Source organism: Osmerus mordax, chromosome 28 (genome assembly GCF_038355195.1).
Source record: "Osmerus mordax isolate fOsmMor3 chromosome 28, fOsmMor3.pri, whole genome shotgun sequence".
Lineage (NCBI taxonomy): Eukaryota > Metazoa > Chordata > Actinopteri > Osmeriformes > Osmeridae > Osmerus > Osmerus mordax.
In genome coordinates this window covers 6,547,509-6,575,114 of record NC_090077.1, presented here as the reverse complement: position 1 = coordinate 6,575,114, position 27,606 = coordinate 6,547,509, and the positions used below count along the sequence as shown (strand labels likewise).

The following is a 27,606-nucleotide window of genomic DNA, read 5'->3' as shown; positions in this document are numbered from 1 at the left end:
CTTGTCATTATGGATAAAGATCCTACAGTTTGGGTGCAATTTAGGACTGTATTTGCAATGGATAGTATTATCTATGTCAGTCAGCCTTCTTTGGAAAGGTATTCAGCGTTCATCTGCAGATGAGTCTGATCTATACAGATATCACGGCAAACAAGCATACCATCTAGAACTGGTAGGTCAGACATAACAATAACATTGTTTAGTTATTTAACACAGACAAACAAAATAAGAATATATATAGTAGGCTACTCAGTACACAAAAGCAACTCATACTCAGTATGAAGACCTGACTCAATATGTTTTCAGCAGAAGATGTGTTTAATGCCAGTACAAGTACACCACTAAACCCCACCACCATACCATAAAGAAAAGACTGGCAGCTACATTTTTAGTACTCTACTGGTAACATAAACTCTTTGTGGGTCTCAACTCACTAAAACTCTTAGGGGGTCTCAAGTCTCAAGGATAGAAATGATCAAAAATTCATGTCAGAATAATTATTGTTATGATAATTATAGTGTCAGCAAAGGAAATATGAGGATACATCCAAGTTGATGTGCCGTGTGTAACAGAAATTTGAACTGTGAAAATGTAAGACTTTGTCTCCCTCAAGTGGAGGGAGGAAGTCCAATAATGCCACTGAGAAACTCTGAAAACAACTCTGAAAATTCCACATAGCGTAACGAAGATCATTTCTGTTACAAGCAGAAATATAATCACACAGATAATAATAATAATAATAATACTAATAATAATACAACCTCTGATTTACTCATCTCAAAGCCTGAAGCTAAACCGCTGTCTCAGAACCAATAGAGGGCAGTGTTTCCTTGGAAACGGATGATCAACAGTAAAAGACGGGAGGAGGAGAAGAAATTATTTGAAAACCCTCCTCATATGGTGTGGGTGTGTCAGAGCTGAGTTCATTATCAAATGGCAAAGATGACCTCGTTAAAGTCAAAGAATGATTTGAGTATCCAGAGGGTAGAGCAAGGAGTGAGAGAACACCACATAATGAGGCAGCTCTGAAATCACCTAGCAGCTCAGCAGACAGCTAGGCTAACTGTCTATACCAGCAGACCGCTAGGCTAACTGTCTATGCCAGCAGACTGCAAACCCACAAACACCAAGCCTACAAACAGCCACACTAACAGGTAGCCAGACAGAGAGACAGCAAGGCAACACAAAGTCTGTATTAGGGAGTCAGGTGGCTGAGCGGTGAGGGAATCGGGCTATTAATCTGAAGGTTGCCAGTTCGATTCCTGGCCGTGCAAAATGACGTTGTGTCCTTGGGCAAGGCACTTCACCCTACTTTTCTCGGGGGAATGTCCCTGTACTTACTGTAAGTCGCTCTGGATAAGAGCGTCTGCTAAATGCTTAAATGTAAATGTAATGTCAAGAGACAGAAACCATTTCCAACCGGCAGCAAGACAATTTACAACAACAAAGACAGACAGTACAAACAATAGCATGACAAACAAATAACAAATAGCAAGTCAAAAACAGTCAGTAAGAAAGAGGTCAATAAGGTAGAAGAAGGATGCATACAGGCAGGCCGGCTTTTGGCATCCTCACACTGGAACAATGGGGTGTTGATCATGAGAGTGTCTGACATTTTCTTTCTTTTTATAGTTTCACATTTAAGGTTTTTTCTCCTCAGGTGACTCACAGGCCTTAGATAAAATGAGAGTTCTTGTCAGCAAACGAGAGTCCACTCATATAAAAGGAAAAAGGAACAAACTGTTTTGGAACAAACCGAAGGGTTGTGAATTCTAGAACACACAAAAAAGGTTATAGGAGTTTAAAATATTTATGTGCGAGGGGATAGTGTTTTGCCTGTCTCTCCCAACATCAAACATATACAGCAAGTGTTGAAAAAGCACTAGTGCATGAGCAATAGCGAGAACTGGGATGAATCCAATTCCTCACTCTCTATGGACTGCAGAAGTGTGTTTCCATTACTGCACTCTACACATAACTTACCATTGACACAACCTGAGAGAACTGCAGAGCCAGGATCTACCTCCTACAGTTTATACAGTAGCTTGGATTCAGCTCCCATTTATAAGTCTCCTGAAGGTTGAGAGGTCTGCCCTGCCCTGCTCTGTCCCCTGCTCTACCCTGTCTCCTGGCCTGGCCTGCTCTGTCCTGCTCTGTCCCCTGCTCTACCCTGTCTCCTGGCCTGGCCTGCTCTGTCCTGCTCTGTCCCCTGCCATACCCTGTCTCCTGGCCTGCTCTGTCCTGCTCTGTCCCCTGCAATACCCTGTCTCCTGGTCTGGTCTGCTCTGTCCCCTGCCATACCCTGTCTCCTGGCCTGCTCTGTCCTGCTCTGTCCCCTGCCATACCCTGTCTCCTGGCCTGCTCTGTCCTGCTCTGTCCCCTGCAATACCCTGTCTCCTGGTCTGGTCTGCTCTGTCCCCTGCCATACCCTGTCTCCTGGCCTGGTTTGCCCTGCTCTGTCCCCTGCAATACCCTGTCTCATGGCCTTGTCTGGTCTGGTCTTGTCTGGTACAACATTTAAACCCTATAAATTATCATTCTATGATGTGCATGTGTGTGTTATTTGTGCATGTGCGTGGGGGCCCTGTATGGTACTATTAGTCCAATCAGGGTGCGAGTCAGCCTTCGTGTGTACAGTTTGTGTGTGTGTGTGTGTGTGTGTGTGTGTGTGTGTGTGTGTGTGTGTGTGTGTGCGTCTGATGTATTCATTTCTGACAGGCCCCCTTGACAGAGGACATGATATGTCCTCTGTCAGATAAAGGATCGAGCCACGGATGGACATGATATGTCCTCTGTCACCCCCATTCCCTGGCACATAGGCAAGGGAGGGAGGGGAACGCGGGAGGATGGGAGGAAGAGAGGGAAGCGAGGCAGCAGCTCGCCAAGACAAAGACGAGAGCTGGCTCTAAGTGAGGCGGAGTGGCAGCAAATGAAAGTGGATGACTAAAAGTGACCAGAGGGAGGAGGAGAGGAGGAGGCGCTGAGGAGAGATGGGTGAGAGGAGAGGAAGCGAGGGAGGGCAAGAGAGGGAGGGAGTCCAGAAATAACTTGGGGATTCTGCTGGTAAACATGACTTTGGGTGGCCCTCAGGATGGTCACGCAACCTTGGCCCTCAGTGCGTGTGTATGTGTGAGTGCGGTGTTTGTGCATGAGCACCGACGAGCGTGTATGTAAGCGTGTGCGACAGCGCCCATGTGTGTGTCTCGGTGTGTTTGTGCGTTTATATTGGAAGTATGCACAGGGTAAGGTGCTCCAGAGGTTAGGGATATTTGTTTATGAGGATTCAGGTCAACTGATTCATGAACGAGGTGCATAGTAACCCTGGTTTCCCAGGCAGACTGCATGAAAACATAACACAATAGAGGATCAAATTTGTGCCACCTGTGTCTCTTTATGTCAGACGTCTCATATTTTCTCATCCTTCACCCTCTACCTCCCTCCCGGTCCCTCGCTCTTCATCCGTGGCTCGATCCTTTATCTGTTTCTCTCTCTCTCTTTCCCTCCCTCCCTCACTATCTCTCCTCCTTCTCTTCTCTGAACAGGTGGTGGGGTTGCCCTTATCTCAGACTTGGCCCAGTTTAACTGGTGTATTGGGAGCTGCCTGCAGTTCCCTGTTATTTTGGCACCATTCCCTAACTCCCTAATGTCATAACACCAGACATCTGCACAAGCACACATGCCACCACTTCTAATTAACCACACAGGTCAGGATAGTTCTGTATCATCCTATAATCTACAAAACTGTTCAAATAGGAAGAAAATTGTGAAAATTAGAAAATGAAGAGAAAACAATATGCTGCTGCATATATATATATATATATATATATATATATATATATATATATATATATATATAAAGGTTTTAAGCCTATTAGTGATCTTCCTAACAATCTTTTGGTAATGAATGTTTTCCAGTGAACCCAACAAACTGTCCAGAAATGTAGTATGATATACCTCAGAATCAGTACTTTTCAGATGTAGTGCCACAGTCCTAATAATTGGGTTTAATAATAACTTCTGGTGCATTTCAAGTTGTCAGACTAGACATGGTGGTTGAGTATGACGTCAGGCTGATGGTGTGTGTGTTTGCTGGGAGGCACCTTCATCTCTGGGAGGTTTCACTGGCGAGCCCTGTTTTCACAGTCTGGAAAGGGGCGCGTGTGTGTGAGTATGTGTGTGTGTGTGTTCGAAAATGCTTGGGTCCGTGCGCGTGTGTATGTACATCCTGTCTGTGCATGCCCACACTGATGCATTATTCAGTGTGGCTGGGGGTTGTGATTCAATCTACAGCAAATGACAGGTCTTTTAGGGAGCTTCTATGTGGCTCCACTCTCATCTCTGCCAGCTCTGTCAGGGCCACCGGCGCTAGCAGCGAGTGGCCTGGTTCATCTCAGCTCGCTCGAAGACAGGAGTCTTTTGGCAACAGGGACCGTCGTTCTTCATTGAGAACGTGGGGGTGTGAAGATTAATAACATCTCATAAGGGTGGGGATGGAAAAAAAATATGGCGGCCTGCGTGTGCGACCTGTGGTGGACTCGTTTTTATCTCTGCTTTTTGTTATCGGTGCCACGCCTCCGTTCTGGTGGTGCTGGTTCTTGGGGCTTGATTCTGTGGCATGACTTGGTGGGTTAGTCCATTTGTGACTGATGAAAGGGTTTCCTCTCTAGCTAGCCAACATTGGACACCATGTGTCCAAAAACAACCTGTTTAACCCTTGTGTTATCTTCGGGTCATTCTGACCCATCAGTCATTGTGACCCACCGTCGTATTGCGACAGATTTACCGCATACAAAGACAAAGTGAAGCATTTTCTTTTAACAGCTAGGCTGTCTCAGACCCCCCACATTGCAAAGGTTAAAAGAAAATTATTTTAATTTGTTTTTGTATTGGGTAAAATTGGGTAAACACAACGATGGTTCGTTATGAACCTTTGGGTCATGTGACCCGAAGGCAGCACGAGGGTTAAGACATCAGTCTTTACCAAACTGACCAAAATCCGGTGGTTTTGTTTGACTAAATTCTCCCAGTAAATCTCACACATAACATGATATTACATAATGACAATGATTTTAAAGCATTTTTGCACCAGACCTTTTAGACTTATTGAGATAAAAAGAATGAGTTCAAACCCTTCGATGTGCCAATCAGAGTAACCCTAGCATGAACCCATGACAGGTAACCGTAGCCTGAACGAATGATAGGTAACCATAGCACAAACCAATGAAAGTAGCCCCGAGTACTATTGAGAGTAAACCATTTCAACTTATGGTCATATTACATCAAGTGTAAGGCCTGATAGGTCAAGTGCTCTTACCTGGTGGGGGTCAGGGTTCAATAGCAAGCACCGGTCCACAGTTGGCAGCGGCAGAAGAGGAGAAAAAAGAGAAACATGAATAAAGAAAACTCGAAGCCATATTCATACTATAATCATCTCTTGTTACTGGTGTGTCTCCAGCCACCAAACTTTAATCAAAACTATCTTCTCCATTATTAATAAAAGTTATGAGGCCCACTTTAGTCTAATCAATGGCCCAGGGTGCCTGGGAGAGGCTCCCACAGCTACTGACCGCTGCTTCAATCATGGACTCATCACAGATGATACCTCCATCTCTAGCCCTCAATCAGGACCAACCATTACTGAAGTTTCTGTGCAAAGTCTCTCTCCAGCCAGGTCATACTCACTGGAATCTAGTTTCAGCAAATTGCTGAAATGTTACATGTGCAAACACAAACACACACACAAATATTCACATACACACACACACAATACACACACCATAGATGTGTTGAGGTGTTGCACGTTCGGGCTGTGATTCACAAAATACATAGACACAAATACACATAGCGGCTTTTACAATTCTGTTTGTGTGTAGCTTCTAAACTGTGTGTGTGTGCGTGTTATCCTAGGTGGAACATGAGGCCATCCATTAATAGAGAAGACAGGCTTCAGACCCAACATGGAAATTGCTGTCAGTGTTGTCAGACTGTCTGTTTTCAAAGGGCTTGTCACCCTGACAGTAAACAGATAGATGAATCAAATTAATTGAAGAAGGAGTGCCATGTCTCGATCTTTCTTGAACATTTTGTGATTTATTGCGCCTCACAGGCTTTCAAGTGAATTAAATATTCAATAAATACCATTGCTATGATATTACAAAGCAAGGACATGTTTATTTTCCAAAAAAACATTTAAAAAAGATATTTCATGAAACGATTCCACAAAATCAACCGAACACTTTTAATGGAGTTGTAAACATTGTACAACATAAAACACGGACCGTTTTACCTTGCACTTTGTAACGTCAGCTAGAATATTGACTGGGTGGAAACTAACGCGAGGCGACGCCCTTGACATTAAACAGTGATCTTTAACAGACACCATGAAATGTCTCTTCAGTTCTCCTAGGACACTCTCCCTCTCCTCCGCCTGCATCGCTGCCTTCCTCCCTGCCTCCCTCCATTCCCAGCTCCCTTTGCTCGGTTCTATCTGTCTCAATTCCAGACTAGAGAAGTATCTCCACCTCTGACGCCCACCCCGTCTACCCCCCCCCCCCCCCCCCCCTTCACCCCTGCTGTCGCTACACCCCACACCCCCCCAGTAGTCATGGCTGGTCTGAACCCTGTCTAAGATTGATGGCAGGGGTCATCCATCCTATCTGCTGCTATCAGGGCACTCTCTGTTCTGTCCAAGGACTTTCTCAAGGACGTCTGTGTCTCTCTTGCACAGCCTCATACATACTGTACTGCCTGCTCTCTCTCTTGCTCTCTCTCTCTGACACACACACGGTGCCTGGTCCTCTCAAGAGTTGTGCTTTGTGAGACAGTGTGAAAAGCACCCCTGCTCCCCAGTCAAAGAGAGAGCTGTTGGGGTGTCAAATCAAAAAGGTCACAAACTCCCTCAGAGAACTAAATAATTATTAAACTAAACTCGACCAGACCCTCCAAATTTCAAGTCCCTATTCCTTTGACGGTTACTGAAGAACTGACTGTGTGTGTGTGTGTGCCAGTGTATGTATGAGTGCACACGTACTGTGTGGGTGAGCATGCGTGTGTGTGTTTAAGTGCGTGTAGGGGTGTGTATGCATGTGTATATCTGTGTGTGTAGGCATGTGTAGTATGTGTGTATTTGTGTGTGTGCGTATGCGTGCGGGTCTGGGAAAGCCCAGATCTCACAGGGTCTTCCTCCCCCTTCCGATTTAATGTTGTGTCTCTCTCTGACTTCCTGATATTTAAGAGTCTCTATGGGCTCCTCTTTCATCTTTCCACGAAGAAGGTATCAGGCTTTTAGCAGTCATAATACTTCAGACCCCAACCTCTCCCTCTGCTCTTCCCTACCATGTGTGTGTCTGTGTGTGTGTGTCTGTGTGTGTGTGTGTATGGGTTTGTGTGATGTGTTTGTGCTTGTATTTGCATGTGCTTGAGTCAGTGAATGTCTGTGAACTCATGTATCCGTGAGCATGATCATATTTTCACCTAATGTACTAATGCCTTCACAGTGCTACATTTAACTCTAAGTCCATCCATCCAGCTGACTGAACAGACTCCTGTCTGCCAGTGTTTCCTAGGCCGAGGCTGAGGTCTGCTCTGGAGGCCAGACTGACTGCAGAGAGAACAGTGAGGGGCCCGCACAGAGCCTGCCTGCTATAGATCTCCCCTTCTGTTGCCAGGAAGCCAGTGCCAGGAAGAGCTTGTGAACACACACACACACACACACCTTTAAATAAAGGTGACAGCACGCATGGACACACAGGAACCACAAATCTCTCCATGCAAAGGCACTGACATTTGTATGGGGACAAAAACAAACATACACAACACACTCAGGCGCACGCACACAACCTTTGCACCCCTTGATTTGCTGCGCGCAGATGTGGAGATTAATTCTCCAGGGTTTGTTTTTAATGGCTCTTGTCGAGCCTGCAGAGGACTTGTGTGGAACCCCACTCTGTGTGTCTTGCAAACAGCTAGCGAGCTACAGCAGACCACCGTGCTTAAGGGGTGGTGTGGTTGATGCTGTATGTGTACTTGCAGTACAGTACAAACTGTATGTATCTACAGTATTTGAGTGTGCGCGCATTTGTTCATGCGTAGTTCTGTTCCGTTATAAATTATACACACATTGCATTCTTAGGAGTGTGAAAACAGGCAAACCGAAGGAAATTCAATACGTTTTATATAGAACTTCCACAAGGCAGTATGATAAAGGCCACAGTCAGAACTCTGTCACCAGCGATCCAAGTATGTGAATGCCACATCTAATTGGTTAGCATGCGTACAGCTGGGGGAGGGGGAAAAAGCTCACATTCATGTATCAGTACCTTTCCATTACAGACTGCGTGTGTTTGTGTAAGTGTGTGTGTGTGTGTGCTCACAGGGTTTGTGAGTGTCTTTGTGTGCATTGTTCAAGTAGTGGTCAAAGCAGTAGTACATTACCGCTGCATTATGATGTATTCTTCTGTGTGCTAGATGTTCTGTCTCCGTTTTTCATATTTTTCATCACAACAGACCCTCCACTTCTACCTCTATTAACAACACCAAGAAGCCATCCTAAAGTGCTCAGTGTTAACCTTTGGCAGCCATCTTAGAAGGTGAGGGTCAGGGCTAACGTTCAACAGCCATCTCACATGTGGAAGGTTGAGGCGAAGGTTCTAGCACGCTGGTGTACAGGACGGTCCAAGCCACACAGCAAAAACGACTCCAGCGTTGCTAGGATCAAACGACAACAACTGCGAAAATTGCTAAAGCAGCAGTCTTTTTATAAGCAGCAGATAAGAGACAGCACCGCAGGGATCCAGACAATCCATGGAGGTTCCACACAGAGTCCACTGGTCCTGTAATCAAGCTTCCATTCCTGTGGTGCTGTGGTAAATTAGATGATTTCAATGTCAACATTGCAGAATCCTTTTGTTCTGAGACCTGTATGTTCCTTGGCCAATTCAGAGAGGTTAGGAGAGCAGGAAAGCAAGGGGAGGGAAGTGAGAAAGAGTCAAAGAAAAGAAATATGGGAGCAGTAAGGGAACAGGACAGAGTCTTCTAGGTGTCTGGTCTCAGGTCTTCATCCAAACAGCACCTCAGGCCGCCCAGAACAACAGAGAATCGTACTAGCCTCCTAATTATTCGACTTATTTTGAAGCAGTGCACAGCTATAGCGAGACCAAGACCCCCCCCACACACACACACACACACACTTTCACACCCAGACACACACATACTTACAACCAGAAATACAAACACAGACTTGAATACCCACACACATACACACTCCTACAACCCTGCCTTTCCAGCCCCGACACACACAATACCAAACACACACAATCACAAACATCAGCACTACTTCAACCAGATGGCTGGTATGTGACAAGATATAGTTACAACCACACCAACAGAATACACACCAATCTCAAACATCACTCAAGATTAACTCCAAGAAGGATTTCCTTAAAAACCTGTCATTGATGATCTCTAATCGGTTATCAGTAGAGGCTCTCTGTGGTAAACCATTGGGGCACATTCACTTGAAGGCAAAAACATACTTTACACTTTGTTGGTAAAGGTTTTTCTGCTGACATTTTATGAAAGACTTTGAGAAACTTTTCTTCATAAAGGTATTAGTTTCTCGCAGTTTCTGAGTCATCCTCAGACACAACACAACTAAAACCACACACACACAAACACCCACTGTGAAACACATCCCCATATTAAACCCAGATATATCAAACTGTCTTGATCCTCCATGCGCCAGGCACAACCTAAATCCCTTTCTTATGAATCAAGTATGGGGAGGGAGAAGGGACAAACTTCAATTTTCATCATGGCATTATCTCACAGTCAGCTCCTGCCTCTATCTCTCAGCAGCTTCCAGCTTGTTGTACAAGCTCAAACCTCCCTTGCCACGTTTATGACACTTTGATGCCTGTATGTGACTCTAAGGGATGCATCTGTGCTTCTGTTCCCCACAGGGAGCCAATCAAAGTTGGTGAGAGACAGAGACTTCCTGGATAAGGTAAGCAAGACAGCTTCTTGCAGCAGAATTAGATTTTGTCTTCCACACCTGAGAGAGTCCGAAGACTGGCATAAAATCTAAGGAGTCTATTTCAAACTAAATTGTTGCCCAGAAAGGCGAGAAATAGCTGTTTATTAAACAGATTTTTCATCTGAGCTCAGTACAGTCTCAGAAAATAAAATAGCAATAAGAAAAAATACCTTAAAAAGGCTTAGAGAGTTTAATTGCAGAGAAGCAACAGCAACACAACGCAATGCTTCACTGATCTGTTGATTATGAAATCAGTTTACCGTCATTAAATTTGATTGGTGACTTCTCATCCCATTAATGGGAAGTAAATTGGACTACTTTGTTCCATTTTTCTTCCTGACAGCATAATTCACAGTTAAACATTTGTATTTGGAAATGCATACATTTACGAGCTTTCAGAGAGCCACAGAGTATTGCTGAAACTGTATGTATTCATGGGGGAAGGATCGTGGCTTTAGTAATGGTTTTGATTGTGTGTGGGAATACTAGGCTGCACTCGAGGTGGTGCGTGGTCACAAAGTCATGTCCGTAGGGCACAATACGAGGGAGAGTATAGGAACATGCCATGCCTTTGCTCAGAAGAGCTCCTCTCATTCAAGAAGCTCAGACACACCACAAACGCAAATACAGTACAGGCACACAAATGGATCTCCTCCATAGCTCTGACACGTAGAAGACGACAAGAGCTATCTAACACACAATCCCTCCCTCTGCGATCCTGCATGTGTGCTCATATCTACGAGACAAAGACAGAAGAGAGAGAGAGATACAGGGAGAGCGGGAGAGAAAAGGAGAGAGAGGGACAGAGAGATGCGAGAAGTGAAGCCAGGAAAGAAAGAAGGCTGGATGAATGGAGAGAAAGGAAGAAAGAAAAATATATATAATAAAGGAAGGGGCTGGAACTGGGATGTGAAGGGGTTTTGAGAATAGCAGACGTGGGGAGAGCCTGAGAATGATAGATAGAAGAAAGTATGGAGGGGGGACAATTAGAAGGTGGAGGAGAGAGAGGTTCTTTTGTTGTTTTTAGATCCAACCCAGTTAGCTCCTTGCTACGAGCATCCATCCAAAGGGGGAAGAAAGACAGACTTGAGAGCAAGGTCCCCAATTTGTGTCTGACACACTTAAGCACAGAGACTAAACTAGATTCAGTCATTCATAACCTAACCAGAGTTCTCTGAACATTTCAGATCTACCTGAAGCATAAGCCAAGATCCAGCTCCCCTGACCTTTATCCATATCTGATGACTGAGCAGAAATAGAGATGAGGGCAGGGCCTCACTTATGAAATGCACCATTTGCAAAAGGTTAAGACTTTCTGGCAAGGACACCTTCCATTAAGCTTTCAATGAGGAGGGAAAACTTATAGAAAAACTTGGACTTGGAAGTAGACATAAGTAACTACCAATTCACAAGCCTTCATATTTTTACAGGATTTGTGAGTTGGTACCATGTTCTATTTCTGACCCGTACAGCAGTGACTTCACCCACAATGTGAGATTGTGAAGGGATTTGGACAGAGCCAGAGTGGATCTGAGCTCTATTAACCTGGTTTCTATGTGTTGACCGCATTCCCACAATCTAGAATGTTCCGGAGATCATGGGATTCATCTTATATAAAACACAACAGTGTCGCTCTCTCCTCCGCTGCCTCTCCTTTCTTACTCCACCCTCTCCTCACCCAACATCCCACAGAGATTTCATCACTAATTTAATCAATGTAACCCCTTCACCTATTGTAGTCATGGAGACTATTTCCCAAAGAGAGATCTGACCTTCAAGGAATGCGTGTAGGGAAAGAGACAGGCAGCCACAGTTTACTATTCTAGTCACACAGAAGGAGTATTTGGTTCGATACCACCAGTATCTCAATGAAACCTTAAAGTATGACAAGGGATAATTTTTGTCCATGGAGTTGTGACAGGGCTGTAACAGACGTGGTCTTGCTCCGTCAGAAGCCTTTATGGACCATTTGTTCGTCCCTGCCTGGTCTTAAACACGCCACCTCTGACTGCCAAGCGCAACCACTACCAGCTACGCCAAAGTAAAGCTAGCTATTCGTTGACGCGGGTGGCCAGTTACATACCTGAGGAGTCAGTTTCACCCATTTACACCGGTTACATTCACCCCTCTAAAGTCACTCTGGCAGGTCAGCTGACGCTAACCAAGTGATCCGGGTCACGGCACCATTGTAACGGGGGTGTAGACTAACAGACTTGGTCTTGCTCTGTCAGAAGCCTTCCTGGACCGATGTTCGTCCCTGCCCGGGCTCGAACACGCCAACTCTCACTGCCAAGCGCAACCACTACCAGCTACGGCAAAGAAAAGCTAGCTATTCATTGACGCAGGTGACCTGTTACATAGGTAGCCTACCTGAGGAGTGAGTTTCGCCGATTCACACCGGTTACATTGTTGTTGTACATTGTATTTGTATGTTTTCTCTAGGATTTCATTTTTAACTACCGTATTTCTCCGATTAAATGCCAACCTCGGTTAAACGCCTCACCAAATTAGCCTTTCATCAACCCCAAGTTTGCGTGCTACAGATCTGTTGCTGCTGGTGAGTGCTTTCTGCACAGCTTTCTGTTTGAAAGGTTAAGTGTATCGTTTTGGCATGCTGCTTCAGATTTCTACACAGACATCCCAAGTCTCCTGGAAGTTCGCAATCTCCCGGAATTCTGGGATTTTGTATTTAGAGCGAGGGCGAGACAATGGTCAATGTGCAATGGTCATTTATGGTCGAAACAAGTGCATATCGCGCGTCCTGATTGCGTCCCGGGGGGGGGGGGGGGGGGGGGTACGTATACGTGCTGGTTGAGGGGGTACATCATGCGTGCGTCCCGGGCGGGGGGGGGGGGGGGGGGGGGGGAGAGAAGCCTCCTCCCGGAAATGAGTCTCTGCAGGTTGGGATGCCTGTCTACACAATGTACAAAAACTTGTATTTGAGACAGTTAAAAGTACTACCCACGCACACCTATAGCCAATGACAAAGGGAGTTGCCGCACTCATACTGCACTTGTAGCCTAGCCTACTCCCGACTCAACGCGTGGTTTAACCCTTGTGCTGCCTTCGGGTCACATGACCCAAAGGTTCACAACGGACCATTGTTGTATTTACCCAATTTTGCCCAATGCAAAAACAAATAAATAGAATTTTCTTTTAACCTTCGCAATGTGGGGGGTCTGAGACAGCCCGACGGTTAAAAGAAAATGCTTCACTTTGTTTTTGTATGCGGTAAGTTGTCACAATACGACGGTGGATCAGAATGACTGATGGGTCAGTCATTCTGATGGCATTTCATTACATTCTCATTGAACATGTAATAAGATACAAAGGTCTCTGAAGGGGAAACTGCTATAAAACAAAGACTATTACCGGATCTGTTTACACATGTTGTTCAACACAAGCATTAGTGCATTGAGATTAATCGATCAGCATGCAGAAGGAAGCTATCCCATCTCCTCGTGCTACGTGATTGTGAAATGGATGGTTGCTGAAGTTTGGTGAAAGAAAATAGTCCATAAATGAAACTGCTCACAACGTCTGTGGATAATCTTGAGTAACCATGATTTCTGGAAAAAAACATTGCTGTTGAGTTTTTGTCAAGAAAAGGTTTTGTCAAAATATTTTTGGGCCACTTTGAGCAACACAAGACTTGCCTAATCTTGTTCCATTACATTCAAGAGAAGGCTGAATTTCTACAACCAATATCACGAAAGTTCGGCAACTCAAACAATCTTGATGGACCACGGTACTACAATTAAGAGGGAAAGTATGTGTTTTCGATTGTGTTTTGGTCTATTTAAGACCAAATTTTTTCAGCCAGAATATAAACCAAAAGCCTCTACCATATGAGCCTCCACTACTCCTGACACATACTGTATCAGATTCCTGCTGATACCGACACACCATCCACTCCTGCTGACTGTAAACATGTAAGCAGCCTAGTGCCCCAAGCTCAAAACCTGCCTAACACCACTCACACACATGCTATTAGCACCGTTCCAAATCCCAGCAAAAGGGGGAGGCCCTCATGAACTTATGGAGAAAGACCTATGAGTCTTCTAGGATATCCATCTTGGAGTCCCACAACATTGTTGAGGTACATTTATGCATTTTTTATCCAAAGCGACTTCCAAGAGAGTTTTACAAAAGGTAATACCCAATGTGCCAACGTACTTCTACACGCTTCCCAGCCGGAACTCTGATGTTGACGTAAACCTGATGAGTGCCACCCTAGCCAGAGTGCTCTCTTAATGAGGCCGAGATGGCAGCCATCAAGACGCTGTCTCTCCAATGAAATCTATCTCCCACTAATTGGAAAATGGACTTTAGTGGATTTATTAGGCCATCGCAGTCCTGATGACATGAAATAACTTATGATTCATCAACCTCCCCAAGTCTGTATGTGTTACAAGATGCAAAATGACGCATTCTGAATCTGTTGCACAGTATAGATAGTACTTTAGATACAACTTTATATGCTAATAACCCATTGTATGTTTTAAGAAAGATTCCCCCACCGCTTCTGATTGCATGATACAGACGTCATGTAGATAGTATGTATACAGCGCATCAATTTCGAAACAATTTGGACCAGGGAATGTGTCTCCATATCCCACCAACACATGAAAGGCACCCTGGGTTTGCACTCCCTAAGGGTTCATGATAATGAACCCAGCCTACAACTAGATCCTGTTTACAGTGTGTCGGTAGAGGCCTAGCTGGGAGGAAAACTAAATAGGCAGCTTCTGGTTAAGTCTGCCTTTAGTGCAGTCTAGGTATGCTCCACTACAATAAAGTCAACCTCCATATCAATTATGCATTCATGTCTATACCCCAGATCTCTTGTCATCTGTCCCTGGAGAGACCTGCACACAGAAACATACCTTCAAGTTAGCCACAAGCACAGCATAATACTGTATATGACCTTGGACTTCCAAAGCACAATGTTGCTTTGATTACCAGCAATACAAACCCCCAAAACCATTTGATGTATCATACATACGTTCTTTCATTCCAAACCTAGGTTTTTTTTAATGGAAATCCCTTTAATCTTAACTGGGCAAGTCTGTGTAATCAAATGTACGTAAACTCAGTGAGAATAGATTTGACTATAATTCAATATATAAGGATATATAAATGACAGAAAAATAATAAAGCAAATCCATGTAGAATGTTTTTATGCATGTGTAAAGGTACCGCCTACTGCAGTAGAAAAAAAGTAGCTGGAGATCTGGGTTGCAGGTGAGGTGGTTGGAATAGTGTAGCTCACCTTGCATGATTTCTTTTATGTTTGCTGATAGGTGTGGGATAATGTGTGTGTGCAAAGTGTGCGTAAAATGTGCGTGAGAGTATGTGTGTGTGGCAGGTCTAAAAATATAAGCTGACAGGGTTGGCAGAGTACATGTGGGTCTAGGAGGCATATCAGCCAAGAGATATGTGTCAAGGAATATAGGAATCCATAGGCACATACATGCACATATGCGTGATTGGAGGGTGTATTTGTGTGCGAGGAGAGGGGGATGTTTGTGTGAGGAGAGGGGGATGTTTGTGTGAGGAGAGGGGGATGTTTGTGTGTGTGTGTGTGTGTGTGTGTTTTGCCAAACAGAAAAGGTAGTGCACAACTAGCTGACAGAAAACGGAAACAAGACACATAAAAACAGAAAATGATATGGCGGGAAGACAGAAAGAAAAACAACGACCTTAAAAGAGTCGTCCACAACATGTCAAAACCTACACTGTGGTGATAGACAGATCACCCTAAAGCCACATTCCAATGTGAACTCCCTGTTCCTCAGTTCTGAGTGTATCCCAGGGGCTTTACTGCAGCATGCTGTCAGGTTGTTTATGGTTTTAGCTTCCAGAAGGTTGCAGCTAATAGCTGCTTTCCAGCTCTCCTCTCACTCCACTAACGAACAGAAAGAGATGGGACTCAGGAGCGGTTCAAGCTTCCGTCTAATAGCTTTCATCTGATGCCTTCATCCAGATGTGTATTTAACAGCCAGGACGGATGCATTATTCATGGAGGGTCTGCCTCTAAGGTAACAGCTGAGTTAACAACAGACCCAGGACCGGCAGTTGGCCCAGCTTGAGAGCCCATGCCCCCTACCCCCTACCCCCCCACCCCACCCCCCATAGGCTGAACTGGGTTCAGCAGAGCGTGTCCAACCATCAGCTGGCCCTCCCAAGTATCCGTCCCAGCAGCCACCAGGGCTTTGGCTGTCAGCTCCTCACACAGCGGCTGTCCTTCACAACAGCCTTCAAGCGTCTCATTAGCCAGGCGCAGAGCGGCGTGGGGTGCTGCAGGGAGATATATGAAAGACCATCGCATGCTGGTAGTGAGGGCCTGGATGAGAAGACCCTCACTGGTTCCCACTCTGGGCTGGAGCCAATGACCGACAGCCAGCCATGTGGAGTGACCTCATTTTTTATGTTTTATATCTCCGTCATCCTGACTGTTCTGCCATTTCCATTGGTGCCAATAGCACATTTGCAACTTTCTATCTGCAAAAGAACAGATTGTGTCCTGGTGGAAACGCAGGTTCTCTAGGGTTTTGAGTAGAACAAGGAATTCCTAGTACAGCCCCAGTGAGGTACTCTGAGAGTTTCATACACAGTGACTCATTAATTTACTATGCCTGGGCTAATCAGAACTCAAGTCTTGACACAAGGCGCTGGATTGAGAATCCTGTTGAGGAGAAATGCCCACTGGAAGACTTTTTGCTTTTCTAGCCATGGACACTTTTAGACCGGTCCAGGATAAATGGTACATTGTTGTTCGTTTTTGTTGAAGATTGATTGCCTCAACTTGTTCCTTCCAGTCCAGTCCTTGTAATTCACTATCTACAGCCCCACACCAGAACCAGCACAAACACTTGCTACCATTGCCTTCATTAGCCCGCATACAATTTGCAAAGAGTAAACAAGACACAATTCATTTCTAGCTAGTAGCCACTTGAGAATGAGGACGGAGATAACGGTACATGATCACTTAAATTCCATAGCACCAGAGGATGAACAGCAGCTGTTCGGCACAGATTAGCTCTGTTAATTGTAGCAGCCTGACAAACATGGAGAACATTCTCTCAACCAGGGTGAATAACATCCAAAAATTGTACTCAGGTCAACCAGTTAGCCAGTGCACATGGACACACAGTCTCCTAAATTTGAGTTCACTTTTTGATGGTGTGTTGGCCTGTCTACAGTATCCAGAATACTTTTTCCTTGCCACAGATGTAGCAAGTCATTGATAGAATGGTCCTTGGAATGAGAATTATCCAAGAAAAGAAGCTTTTATACCGAGTCTATTAAAAAACGATCTCCAGACTTTCAGAAGTGCTTAACTTCAAGTATACATTCACATTGCACTTCCAGTCAGATTTGTATGTGTATAGTAAGTCCATACAGCGCTGCAACCTGAGAGCCTTAACTGTGAAAAAGATCACAGAGGAAGCGACCAGACCATTAGAGGATTCGGAGTAGATCAAGTCAACCAACATTCTGCGGACATGTGTCCAATCAAAAGTTGTACTTGTAACCTGGTATCGAACCTACAAATGGATTGTGACTGGATGTCAAGTGGATATGGATTTCTGCTCCTCTCTTCATGGCTTGTGGTCATATTTCAACCACTTTGATAGACCAAGGATGAAAAACACTGAGCATTACAACAACACATCCTCAGTACGGTCGTTCTGGGAGTCAAAAACCTTTTCTGTTGTTGCTTTCTGTCTGTGTGTTTCTGCTTCCATCTAGAAACATATGAACTACAACTGCTTAAAAACCATTTAGCACTTCCATCCTGTCATCATCAACCTATAAAGGGTTCACATCAAATTTCACATCATCAGCTTTCACACCAAGAACCATTCGGGTTGAACCCTAGCAAGATGCATACTACACTTCCAGTAAAGCTAGACCCATGTTGCCCACTGTTGAGTTCAGGTAGAACTAAAAGCATGGTGGACCAACAGCTTGTCTGTGTTTTAGCCATATGCAGCTGTGAAAGGAGTATCAAGTGAAATACTATCGCTCATAAACGTGCCTCTGCTTCCTGTACTAAATCCAAACGCTCTCCACTATTCCTGATAAACGTACACAGACACCAACAAACACAACCATACACATAATATTACAAATAATATCTTAGAAAAAAGAAAAGATAAGCCTTTGAGCAGGGTTCTGCTACTCTGTATGATTCATTGAAATCAGTTGTTTGTATTAACTGACAAAATGCTTAATATTTAGACATACAATAGAATAATTACCCCGTTGTGAGGCGAAGAAACTTTATCATTATCCCGTCAAAGAAAAGTAAGTGTCAAAGAAATAGGCATGGATGAAAACCTCTCTGGAAAGCAGAGTAATCTGTTGTGATTCAGAGATAGAGCAAAAGATGAACGAGTCATATACCATGTGTGCTGTCCAACTTGCCACATACTCATTTGCAAGATGAAAATACAACACAAGCCTATCGAATATTGTGCATCAAAGCAGCCATTAAAACTTTATAGTACCAGGCCTGATTTAAGTTGATGGCCATCTGTTCTCAAGATACTAGAACAGGCAGCTCTCCACACAAGAAGATATGTCAAGGACCGCTGCTGATTAGATTTCCTTTGGCATCTTCAATGCAGGTGAAGACAGCGAGAGTAGAAATTGCTATAAACAGCCTGTTTTACCATACAGGCATTATTTTACAATTAGGACCATGACCATCTGTTCCTCAAGCTTCATCTTTTTATTGCTTTGTGATTAGGTTTGCCCCATACTCGAAGACAGGGTTCAAGCAGGTGAATTTATCAAACCAAAAAACAACAACCAACCAACAAATGGTGACAGGCTCAGTGTTTTCCATGGTTGCCTGAACACCTGAATTAATGGTACAAATAATATCCTATGCAATTTAATATCCCTGTCATGTTCGATTGATTTTATCTGTTGATGGTCAGTCTCACATCTTAGTCCTTCTGTGCATCTGTAAATCTCCAGTCTGGTTGGACAGGCTGTAGCAAGTACAGCTCTGATTGTGTGTCTAAGACTGTGTGAAGACATAGCCTTATGTTCAGAGGCAATGCCCGCTCACACACCAACACACCTGGGATGTAATGATATCGCCAAAGGGTAGCATCTCAAACCTAATATCACATCCTGCTACGCGGCGACACAGGAGGCTGATACAAACGGAGTTTAGGAACGAGACAAATATGAGAGCATGTGAGCCTGTGTTCTTTCATGCCCTTAAAGCATGAATTACATTGAATTGTTACTTAAAATTGGCCATTGTCAGAAAAACTATGTACTCTGACTATGCCCCTTGCTTTTTGTGGATGGTGTGGAAGTCTCATAAACCAAAATCATAATTGCAGCCATTTTACTCATTGAGAAGAATCAGTTTGAAGGCCTAAGGAGAGTCTGGGATGGTGTCTGCTGGGCGGGCACGCAGAGAGACAGAGACAGAACCTAGCCTTGATTTGTGTTCAGGCTGGGTGTGTTCAAAATGTGGCACATTAGGCATCAAGCTCCACCAGCCTGTTAGACATCCAGTAGCTTAAATCCTGACACAGGCAGGACACCCAGGTCAGAGAATGGAGGTGTGTCTCTCCGAACAGGCTTTAGCTAGCTTTTTATTGAGGGTATGGTCTTTGTTGTGAGTCTCTGTGGCTTGCATCTAAACAAAGACTCATTCATAGAGCTTCATAGAGATTCATAGAGTACGAAAACAAGTTCAAAACTGTTTCAGCACTGAACTGTTTATCCTGGCTCTGTGTGATGTCAACAAGGCAGTTTTGAGCAAAACTAAGAAAAAGCTTTTCTTTTTCGCGCTCTCTCTCACACACTCTTGTCTCTATATAGCACTGTCTCTCTTCCCTGCAGACACAGGCACAATCTGTAGTTCATTTTCAGGTCCAGCCGAGCTGAGAGGCACAACTTGTCCCGAAGGTAAGTGTCAGTCATACCCAGACCAAACACCAGGCCGGAGAAATAATAACCCAATGCTGCAACTGCTGCTAGCTCCAGGCTCTAGCACTTCAGACAGGAAACTGAGGTGACCTTCTCATATATTACATTACTTTCTTACTTTGCTGCACAAGCAAGTAATTAGAGCAGAAAATACCCCAGACTGTGGGTCTAAATGTGGAGCAATGTGGGTATATAATGAGGATAATAATCATACATGTCAGCATATATATTTATCCAAGGTAACTTTCCTGTGACTGACTGTACAGTACCTTGTCTGAATATTATATGGAACACACAGTGCAATCGTGACATAGGGTTGTAACCTATTAGGGCATGATCATTGTGCTTTCAAATGGTTTAAATGCAACACCCTGTGCTCCAAATGTACATGTAGGCTATATTTAAGTACTTAAATATACGCTTTTTAGTCAATAGTGTATGTGTCACAGGGTTAATACGTTGTCCGTCGGTACTGGTTCCTCCAAATCTTGCCCACACTGGGGATCAATTTTGTGCCTTCTGACCTACGATTGTAATGACCAGCTTACATAAACACTGCTTTAACCAGATACACCACCGAAAAGGTTTCTCTCCCATGGTGCTGGCGGGAGGTATTTAGCTACTGAGTGAGTTTCTCCAATAAAAAACGCGTGCGCGTGTGTGCGCCCATGCATGTGCGTGTGTGACTGGACTGTCCAGAACACCAGCAAGAATATGATGTGATTTTCTACATAGAAAACCACATAGTCCATACACTTTCAAATACTTCCATAAAGCACAGAAACGCTGTCTACATTATTATCAAACTCATAATCTAATTATATTTTTTCAATCGTTTTCCTGCTGTGTACATGCTGGCTTATGAGTCCTCTGTACATTCAGTCAACGCCTCTTTTTTGGTCTTACCTTAAAATATACAAGATACTCATAAATGCCTCATCTAAGGGCATAACTAATAACGTATGACATAATATTATGTAGTTTTTTATAATTTTTTTTAACCTGTTTATATATATCAAAGGTCAAAATTTTTTCACAAAGTGTGTCTTTCGTGTGTCGCTCTGGATAAGAACGTCTGCTAAATGACTAAATGTAAATGTCTTTACTGATCGATAAAAAGCAACACGTATCGAAAAGTAGAAGAAATCTAGCCTTACATAAATTAGCACCACCATACCATCTTCTACTGTGTACTTCACTTTTGAGTCTTTGTTGTACGCCCTTTCCGTCCTCATGAATGCAAAATGATGATGTCCTTACCGTCGAAGTCCTTGGAAAGAGGATGGCCATGACATTCGCGATTTCTTCAAGCCGGGTCGGTGTCCAGTGTCAACTGCATAAGTCCGGTCCATGGTCCTGGGGCTGAGGTATTTTTCTGTGTCCGAAAATCCTCTTTGTCTGACCCGGTTATTCTTTCGTACCCCGAGCGCGTGGTGAAGTGGAGAGAGCACTGCCTGGTTTTGCTGCCTCCACAAATGTTTGGGCGCTTTCGCGCTTCCACCGGTGCCTCCGCTGCTGAAGCTGCCGCTGCCAGCGACAAGGGATGTTGTCGCCACTTTTCCACCGGCGGTATCCATAGCTTTCCAAGGTTTTAAAATAGCAGTCAGGATGAAAGCTAAAGAGCTTCAGGGCTTTTCTGCGCCCCGCGTCTGGGAAATGTTGAATTAGCCTATTTCTGAAGAAACCTAAATTCCCTGAAGTTTATTTGAAAGTTAGGTTTGTTAAACTACACATTCAGACACTCAAATTAGCATATATGTACGTTACAGGACAATACAGACCAGTAAATACTTAAAAGTAAAAAAACTATTCATGAAAATATTGATCCGTAGGCCTACGCATATTGAAATGATAAATCCATCAGCTCATTTGGACCATAATAGACTAAATTTTATATTTGCTCGAACAAAGTAAAAAAAAAAGAAAAAAAAAAAAAAAGGATTAATGACAAATATATAATATTTACAATATGCGCCTTTTACACGAGCAAAAAACAAACAGTTGCACTATTGAAATGTCAAGATCACAAATGTCCCGTACTCGTCTGAGCATCCCTTCCCGTCGCATCGACAACCTGGCTGAAATACAATTCCAAGTCCTGTCCTATTTCTCTCCGTGCCCGCCCACTTCAGAAAGGTACTCCTGTGACGACGCTTTCCCCCCCAGTTCCTGCCGTACTTTTTCAAATTGCTTGCAGAATGCCCGAGGTACAAAAGCTAATCCACATCATTGAATAGCCTATGCAATTAGAAAATGGTTCAAACGCTCGCGGTCGCTAATTTACGTACCTCATGCGTAAAATTATTACATATATAGTGGATTTCTACCTTTTCCTACTGCAAAGATAAAGCTGGAGAGTCCAAATACATTAAACATGAGCAGCAAGCCCCCGCCTCTTGCCCTTCACGTGAGAGTGTGTCAGAATAGGGGGATGGGTGATAGGAAAAGTGAATCTAATCAAGTGTTCTGTTTCTTTCCCTTGAGAGTGTGACAGGATAGGGCCATGACTGTGGGGGTGGCCCCACAAGACTTTGAGAGGAGTGCAAACAACCAGCCTTCATCTCCACCTTAAAATTGCTTCTGGCATATTGCTTCTGGCATATTTTCCATGTTTTTTTTTTTTGTTTCTTTTAACCCCAAAATGGAATTTCCAAGGAACTGTTTTCTTTCCTTAATTCCCTCCATCCTTTCATCCCTCTGTTCAAACCCATTAATCTGGAAATGAGCTGGATGTAGAGTCCAATTTCTCCAACCACAGTAGCGAGGATGCAATCTCCTGTGGAACAGGCATTCTGTACCAGAACAGTGGTCGCTTCACTTGAGCCGCTGAACAGAACAAGGGGTGATATGGAGGGCAAGGAAAACAGCAGCCACGCAGACAGATGCTCCTCTCAAATGATTGATCTGCCTTGCCTTTCTTTTGGGTTCTGTTTCTTCATGCCTACTGAGGTGTTTACCCGCTCTGCCAGTGCACTGTCATTGTAGGAGACTTATTATTTGAATGTGAATGTGTGAATGTACAGTATTACGTTATCATTTGAGTCATTGTTGTGCCCTGAACCAGTATTTTGTTTCTCTGGGGCTTGTTAGTAATAAACTATGCATACATTTACTTACACTTCGTACAGACAGAGAAGCAATCAAACTTCTAGTTTACAGCATGGTGACTCATGTTCTTCATGTGTAGGCCTTGCTTCATATTAGCTGTGTTCATGTCCTGCTAGATTGTTGAATAATTAATGTATCGAGCTGGAAGCAAAGCTACTCTAAGATCTGAATTCTCACCAATTCCAAAATGTCGCAGTCATTATATTACAATTGTCCCAATTATATATTACTGTTGCTACAATTTAGACATTTCCAACCATTAACAGCCTAAATAAATTTCTATAAGTCATGACTGATAATTCATGACAACTTGTAGTACTGTATTTGTATTTTAGGTTTCATTCAGGTAGTTGATGATATCCTGCCGAACTATGGTCGGTCCTGCCTCAAATAGCAGTGATCATACTTTGGAGAATTTCAGTTATGAATTACACTGTTCTCATTAGATACTCACTGCTGTCCTAAGATCTCTGGACACTGATTCAAGAGAACTTAGGTTGTGACCTGTTACATGTGCGGGTTTCAAATGACTCTCCCATAGACTTTGTTGGATTTATTAGCCAGGCAGGAAACAGTGATTACATCATCGTTGTGAACAGTCAACCGCGTAGCCTGAAATAGAGTGCAGGATAACACTTCTCTCCTGTCTTTGTCTACGACCAGGTGACGCCATTCTCGGATTCAAGTCACATTCTCCAATGCAGAAACCAACTAATGCTAAGTTTGACTTAGCATTCAAAACTTAAAAAGCAGCTGCTGTGAAATAGCCCAGTCTTCTGTGAAGTCACAGAGGGATGGTTTGACAGCCAGGCCACTCGGAGGAGACATGCCGTGGCTCTCAGTTTTTGGGCTTGACGTGGTCAAAACGTAGCTGACAATCACATGAAGGTGCCATTGCATATTCTTGTCCAAATACAACTTGGCTTTACAACACATCATTACTGTAATTCCGGTATATGTAATGACAACATCAGCTACACAAACATTCCCACACATTCTTGCATGACCAGTCTTTGCTCCCTCTCCAAAACATGTGTTGTTTTGACAAGCATGACTTCATTTTGACAAGTGTTAATTAAAGATGGTAATTTAGTCAATGCCACTTCAGAAACATGTGCCTGCATCACTCCACCATTGTCTATCACACCACCATGTCCAGGAGACTACACAGTATCACTGTAAATGACAAAGAAAGAACATACAACCAAATACCATCCTTCCTGCCAAAGAAGGAGAGAAGAAGGAGGCATTTTCTCTCTTGATCTGGTGTGGTGTGGATGACAGAATCACACAGCCATTAAGCTCTCTGATGCTGGTTGCAATCCTCAGCACGGTGAGGCATTATAAAGCCATCTTCGGAAAAAGATATCACTGATGTAATAGTAGGGATTTACGTTTCCCGGTGTAATTCCTTTGACTTTCAAACGCAGGTGTTCTTTATTTTTTTCTATGCCGTTCTAGGACGTTCTATTCTGTTTTACTCTGTTCTAGTCAATTCCAGTCAGTTCCCTCAGAAACAATTTGAATAGCGTATTAGTTTAGCCCCTCTGAAATGTTTTGAACTTCCCCTGTGGATTTCATGCTTCCAAGTTGTTGTTTTTATATATATATTTATATAAACACTACAGAGCATCTGTCTCTGCCTGTCTTGATTTATCTCTGATATTCTGATCAAACATGATATTGGGAATAACTTGCCAGGTGGGTATTTTGTTGTAGTTTTTGTTTGTTCAGGGTATGCTAGTGTTATGACTTTGTTTGATTTTTCCCTCACTCGTTATCTGGGTTGCTCGTCTGCCATGAACAGATTGTGAATACACACTCGTTACACCAGGCAACTCCGGTAGCTCTCTTGACCTCTTACCAGATGCTGAGAGGTGTACAGACAGCTAAGCTCTGTCTTGCCTTTGCTGATAACACTGCACTAATGTGGCTTTGGCTAACATTGTGTTATTGATATCAGCCTTGTCAAGCAAATTTAAAGTACATTGAATGTGCATGTAGAACATCCATATAAAAAAAGATCAGATCATTATAATATTTCACTTGCTCTACCTTTCAACATAATTCTCACAGTCTTTTCATAAAGGACATAAATACAATTTATTTCAAATAAGTCCAAAACAGACAGTGTTTTGTTCAATGCTTAAAATGATTGCTTTGTTTATCATCTTCTGGGATGTGAATTTCTGTTCTCTGTAATTTTGATACTGCAATCAGTAAGTGACAATGGCAAAGATAGATCTATTAGAAATACATTCATGAGTCAGACCCCTTTTCAACCATGACTGAGTCAGGGATCATTTGAATAACTCTCAAGAGAACATAGTTGGAAGAAACCAGTGGCTAATGTTGTGCTGTGGCTGAAAAACTAAACAAAAAACTAAATAAAACTTGCCATGCTAGAATTCTTTCCATTTTCAACAATGATTACCACAACAGGCTATTCTCAAATACAGGAAGTTAGATGATTCTCTCAGCTGGTTAGTGATAGCTAGCTATATTGATCTTGGCAAAACAATCACAGCCACAATTACCATAGAACATGAACAAACAAACCAACTATCCCACACACTCTTTAAACGCATGAACAGACATGGTCACACACACACACCTACGGCCTCACCTGGTGGTGTCAGCGGAGGTGATGGCGATGAGCGGGGGGGTGCGGAGCTGCAGAGTGGTGGGCCGCGGTGGGACCGTAACCGTGTCCGGTTCAGGTTTGCGGTCACAGTAGTACTGCTCAGCCAGTCTGAAGGCCAGCGGAGGCAGCTGGACTGTCCTGCAGGATAGCCTTCGCACCAGGAAGGGCTCCATGCAGGACACAGGGCCCGGCTCTGGAGAGTCTGAGTCACCAGACACCTGGAGGAGGAGAAGAGACAGAATGAGAGAGGAGAGGGATGGAGAAGTAAGTAAATAAGTAAGACTTTATTTATATAGCACATTTCATACAAGAATTGTAGCTCAAGGTGCTTTACATAAAATCAATAAAAACAATAATACAAGTGATAAACAATTCAAACAAAAATAAAAATCCCAATAAGATCTCTGTTCAAGAGAGAAAACAACTTTAAAAGTAGGAAAACCCTTTTGAGATAAAATTACTTAAATGCTTCGGTAAAAAGGTAGGTTTTAAGCTGTCTTTTAGTGTTTGCTTCCCTAATATTTATGGGTAATTTGTTCCATAGTTTTGGGGCGTAATTGACAAAGGCCGAATCACCAATCTTCTTATGACTGCTTCTGGTGACCTCTAATAGGCCTGCATTTGATGATCGCAGTGTTCTAGCTGGTGTGTAGTTTATAAAGGAGTTAGCAATGTAGCTAGGTCCTTGTCCGTGTAGAGCTTTGTATGTGAGGAAAAGGACCTTAAAGTCAATTCTGAAGGTAACAGGGAGCCAGTGTAAAGTAGCTAGGACAGGACTAATGTGTCTTCTCTGCATCATTTTGGTTTATGAATGGTCGTACCTTTGCTATATTCCTCAGGTGAAAGAAAGCTATTTTGGTCACTTTATTAATGTGAGAGTTGAAATTCTCACATTAAATGTGGAGTTAGAGAGGAGGTAGGACACTCAGACGCTTCAGAAGGGAGGAGAGCTGGAGAGTTGAGAGACAGAGAAGAAGACATGTGAGAAATGTCTAGATGCCTGAGAGGGAGAAGGAGAGATGAACAAACAAGAGTAGAAGAAAAACAGCTCCTGTCTGATGAGCAAAATCAGAGAAAGGAGAAGTATAAACAGAATGTTCTGAGACAGTCTGTGCATTTCTGTAAGAGGTTATAGAAGAGAACAGACAAGCTATTTCACATCCAGCTATGTGACCACAAGTCACTGGAACATTCTTGTTAAGACTAGAAAATGAGTCCTCCCTGTATACCATAACTCACCAGGATCTTTTATCTATTTAATTTAAATCAAAGCCAACTGAAGTACAGTAATGGCTTACTTATAACCCATTGGCCATTCTCAATTATTTAACAACATTTTTTAACAAATATATCAACATTACAGATCATAAGTTATAGGGTTAACTCTTTCTTTCAAGGGGTGTGCATGAGACTGACATGACACTGATGGCACTATCATAACCATGACATGACACTTGTAAGAATATTTATGAATGTTAATGACTGTTGTCAATAAGTATCATTCGGTCAATCATCTAATTTTTAACGCAACGTTGACACTGTTTGGGATGTCTTTGTTATAACAACTTAGCATTAACCAAGACAACATAACCTGTCAATGTCTTTGTTATGACAACTTCCAACTTCCAAACCGAACTACACAAACTACACTTCAACTTCTCATAACGATGACATGGTTATGAGAGTATTATGTCAGCATCATGTCAGTTTCATGCACACCCCTTCAAAAGAAAGTGTTACTGAAGCGTATTAAGTGGTACCAGGTGTGAATGCAACACACACTTCCTCTAGATATTGGTGAGACAACATGATAAATGAAGGCAAGCTCTGTGCCATTAATCTTTTGACCAACCACTGG

General features: G+C 43.3%; 1 protein-coding gene across 1 annotated transcript in view; it reads right to left on the bottom strand.

Moving 5' to 3' along the window:
• The window catches only part of pde4d (phosphodiesterase 4D, cAMP-specific), a 107,450-nt gene extending 81,529 nt beyond the window's left edge, over positions 1-25,921 (bottom strand). The window contains exon 1 of the mRNA XM_067230992.1: positions 25,731-25,921. Coding sequence (XP_067087093.1) covers positions 25,731-25,921 — 191 coding nt within the window. The remainder of the gene's footprint in view (positions 1-25,730) is intronic.
• Positions 25,922-27,606: the final 1,685 nt, after the last annotated feature.